Below are 4,132 nucleotides of genomic sequence, written 5' to 3' on the forward strand. Positions count from 1 at the left end.
TTAAGTCTTGACGGAACGTTACAAAAGTCAAAGGGTCAAACGACAACCTTGCTGCCCTTTTGACTCCAAAATCAATAGTTAGAACCCTTCTTGGGCGAAGGGCAAGTTTAAAGTCTGTAGAAGCTTAATAATAAAAATTGTCGGAAATCAATCAAACTGTGTGAAAATCACCATAAGAGTTGTCCAAGGCAGCTACGCGTATGTTGATTTTTCTATGTGTAGGCCTAGATTACGGTTATCCAGGTAGCGGCAGCTATGCGCTAGGTACCAGGTTTTCGTTAAAATATCAAAGTGTGATGAATTTTAATGTACAGTGTTTTCAATGCCCAATCCTTTCTTGTTATTTCTTTAACCTCGTTTTTTCTGTTCCCCGTTTTTTTGCTGGCAATATATATGAAAAAATAAAAGAAATTTGACCATTACAATTTGAGGAAATCTTTGATCTTGGCTTTTACACATTATGCGATAAAATACGGTTATAGAATCAAGGCCAGTAAAAACTGTTACAATTTTTTATTCCAGAAGCGCTCTTCAATGTCTCGTGAGCCTTACAGATAGTGGGTATTCAAATCATCGAAAGACTTTCATTACATCTCGACTGTAGACGGTCTCAGATCACAAGCGAAGTATATTTAAAATTATTTATAGTGCATAAGAACAAACTATTTTTATAAGATTTGCATACCCTTTAAGGCCCCCCATCCACTTACAGTTCGAACTGCAGTTCTTGACTGCAGTCAGAACTGTGAACGGTGGACTGTGGACTGTTGAAAAATGTTCACGTCAGTACGGACTGCAGTCGCGGACCGCAGTCCGTTCGGTGGCGTGGTTGTCGTGGTCAGTCTTTCCGGTGTTTTGCCGTAGGTGTGTACTTTGTAGTTATTATTCGTTATATTATTTATTATATTTTTAGTTATATTATTCGTTTTGTGGCTGTAGGAAAAGTGCATTCTAAGTTCTTATCGTATGTGAAGTTAAAGTGCAATGTCTACGTTTGAAGATTTGGCAGCATACGCTGTAATAGCGGTAGCTATTAAAAAACGCAAGAAACGAAGGCATCAAATGTGGAAAAAAGAATGGCTTCAGAGGAAGAGATTTAACCACGTTCACCTTCTTAGGGAGCTTGAAGCATATCCTAGAGACTGGAAAAACTACTTAAGAATGGACGAGAAAACGTACTTTGATTTATTACGTATAGTAACACCATTGATTACCAAACAAGATACAAAAATGAGGGAAGCCATTACACCACATGAAAAACTGACTGCGACATTGCGGTATCTAAGCACTGGCAGAACAATGGAAGATTTAAAGTTTTCAACGAGAATTTCCCCCCAAACATTAGGAAGAATAATTCCAGAGACCTGCTCAGCTATTGTCAAGGCCTTGAATGACTATTGCAAGGTTAGTAGCCTAATGTGTGTTTCAAGTAGTTTTGAAAAATCCAAAATATGAAACCAGATAAAAGTTAGAAAAAGAAATAAAGTAGGTCTTTGTTGTTTTCGAATGCCAACATACTGTTAAGAAATTACAATATTTTTAATCTGCTTATGGATTTGTTAAGGTACATAGCCTACACATTGTATTATGTCACTACTTTTTGCTAATTTTAAATTACAACTCCAGTATCTCTAACGATTACGAGTTCATTTCTGTGTGCACACAACATTTAACCATTTTTATAAAGTAGTAAAAGGTAATGAAACTCATACAAAATTATTGTAAACATTATATTATCCATACTTGTATTTGTTGCGTTGTACAAACAACACATTTACTTTTTATAAACTAAGGAAGAAAAAGTAAAAAATCAATTTAATTAATGTAAGTATAAAGATAAAAAGTAATACGTACCTATGGTGTATGTTTAACCACAAATGAGTAAAGTAATAATTATAAAAACTATGACACTGTCAAACATAACATTGCAATCTAGTATTACAAAACCATGGCAGCTCACAACAGTACCGCATATGAATAAAGATTAAAGTGTAATTTTAATTGAGTGCAAAATATTTTCACCACAAACAAAAAAAAAATAATAAATGTAATTTGTTCAACATATAACTCTCAATGTACTCAACTACTGGAGTAGGCCTACTAAAAAACCGCACAGCTTGGGTTGTGAAAAGTTTACAGGTTTAAGCCTACTTGTTAATAATAGAACACTTAATTTAGATTTGTATAGTTGACACTGAAGCCAGACATTGCTGTATCATCATACATTGGTTCATAGGTTGATCTACCTCCTGAACTTGGGGTAACACTAGCTGCCGATGGTGTTGTGGAACTTGAGTAAAGAATACCTGGGTTAACTGTAGCAAATCGTGTTAGTCCACCTAGTTCTGCTTCAAACAGGGCATCATAATGATTTTCTGCGCATAAATCCTTTTGCTCATTGTTCAGCAATCTCAGCTTTTGAGCAACGTTCTTCCCAAAGGCGTCGTAGTGATCTTCTTCTTTTGTTGTTGCCAGTCGTTGTCCAATATTAACCAAGACTTGATCACACGGGGACAATTTTTTTTGCCGTTTAAAAGAATCTTTAGGTTCAGGTGTTGCAGAGGTAATATTGGAAGCGGTTCGAGCAACTTGAGGAGGATTCTGTAGAGATTGGGGCGCTGGTACATTTTCCTCAGCATCTAATGGTTCTTTTTGTGAATCGTCCAGCATCTCCTGTAAAAAAAAAATGTTTGAAAAAAATGTCAAAATCCGTGACTTTTCGCGGATTTCCTTTATTTCCGTGGCCCGGTAGACACCCTGTCATTACTTAATAATGAACCACAATATCAATAATGATTCAGTTATCACCACAGTACATTCTTAACTACTTATTTATTACTTTCTCAAAATATTATATTGAAAAAATTACAGAGGGGGTGGCGAACGGAAAACGAGGGGTGATACGGTTCTCGATGGGTTTGATTTCATTAAAATTTGTTCCGTACAAAACGCTGGTCTGAAATATGACAGCTGACAGTTTATGAATTGTTTTCAGGTACCGAATACAGCCGAGGAGTGGAAACAAATTGCACAGGAGTACGGGGAAAAATGGAATTTCCCCAACTGCCTAGGCAGCATGGATGGAAAGCATATAGCCATAACACCACCACCTGGAAGTGGTTCTTACTTCTATAACTATAAGGGTTTCCATAGTCAGGTACTTTTCTGCATTGCTAGTGCAAACTATGAAATAATTTATTTTCATTTTGGTGTTAATGGCCGGGTATCTGATGGAGGAGTTCTGAAAGAGACAGACTTCAACAAGAAACTAACAGATAAAAGCCTCAATTTACCTGAAGAGGGCATTGTAGACGGCGAAGCTCTTCCATACGTATTCATTGCAGATGACGCCTTCCCCCTAACTGAGGTCATAATGAAACCCTTTTCCTATAGGGTTGCAAACAAACCTAGAAAGGTATATAACTACCGACTCTCAAGAGCACGCCGAATGGTCGAAAGTGTTTTTGGGATTCTCGCTGAGAGATTTCAGGTTCTACAAAAACCAATCACCTTCATTGACTTGAAGAAAGTGAATAGTGTTGTTGTTGCGTGCTGCTACCTGCACAACTATTTGCGTAGGACAATCCCTCAAAGGTACTCACCTAAAGACTGGTTGGATTTAGATGACGACGAAGTTGGTGTGTCTAAGCCTGGGACCAAGAACCAGCGATCACATGGCATTACAAGTAAGACAAACCGATCGCCCAATGGCTAGTGCAAAAGAAGTAAGAAATAAATTTGTTCATTATTTTAGCAACAAAGGAAAAGTGGAATGGCAAGACAGATACATCTCTTAGTTTATAATGATTATTTGAAAACAAAATACCTCCGATGACAAACTGTAAGTTAGTTGTAGCATTGTGAATACATTATTTAACCGCAAAACTAGTAATTTAATTCTCTTACCTCGTCTTCACTGACTCTTCCTTCTCCTAAGTTGGAAGTCCCTCCTAGACATTCTTCCTGGTCAATAAGAAACAAAAGTTCTCTGTAGTACCACAGCTTTGGTACATATATATCGTCTGTACCACTGCCGAACGTTGAGAGGCTGTTACCTTTCTTTGTTCCTTACGAAATGCACTTCTGATATTGTTTATCTTCTTCAACACATCGCTTTTTGTTGCAGTACTGT

General features: G+C 37.1%; 1 protein-coding gene across 1 annotated transcript; it reads left to right on the forward strand.

Moving 5' to 3' along the window:
• The first annotated feature begins 694 nt into the window (after positions 1-694).
• On the forward strand, positions 695-3,715 carry LOC124375064 (putative nuclease HARBI1). Its single transcript, XM_046833190.1, has 2 exons — positions 695-1,404; positions 2,996-3,715. The coding sequence occupies exons 1-2, from the start codon at positions 985-987 to the stop codon at positions 3,713-3,715; spliced, it is 1,140 nt and encodes a 379-aa protein (XP_046689146.1). The 5' UTR covers positions 695-984.
• Positions 3,716-4,132: the final 417 nt, after the last annotated feature.

Source organism: Homalodisca vitripennis, unplaced genomic scaffold (assembly GCF_021130785.1).
Source record: "Homalodisca vitripennis isolate AUS2020 unplaced genomic scaffold, UT_GWSS_2.1 ScUCBcl_12909;HRSCAF=22879, whole genome shotgun sequence".
NCBI lineage: Eukaryota > Metazoa > Arthropoda > Insecta > Hemiptera > Cicadellidae > Homalodisca > Homalodisca vitripennis.

Coding starts and splice junctions, on each gene's coding strand:
- LOC124375064 (XM_046833190.1), top strand. CDS start 985: ATGTCTACGTTTGAAGATTTGGCAGCATACGCTGTAATAGCGGTAGCT. Junction 1,405..2,995: donor CCTTGAATGACTATTGCAAG/GTTAGTAGCCTA, acceptor AATTGTTTTCAG/GTACCGAATACAGCCGAGGA.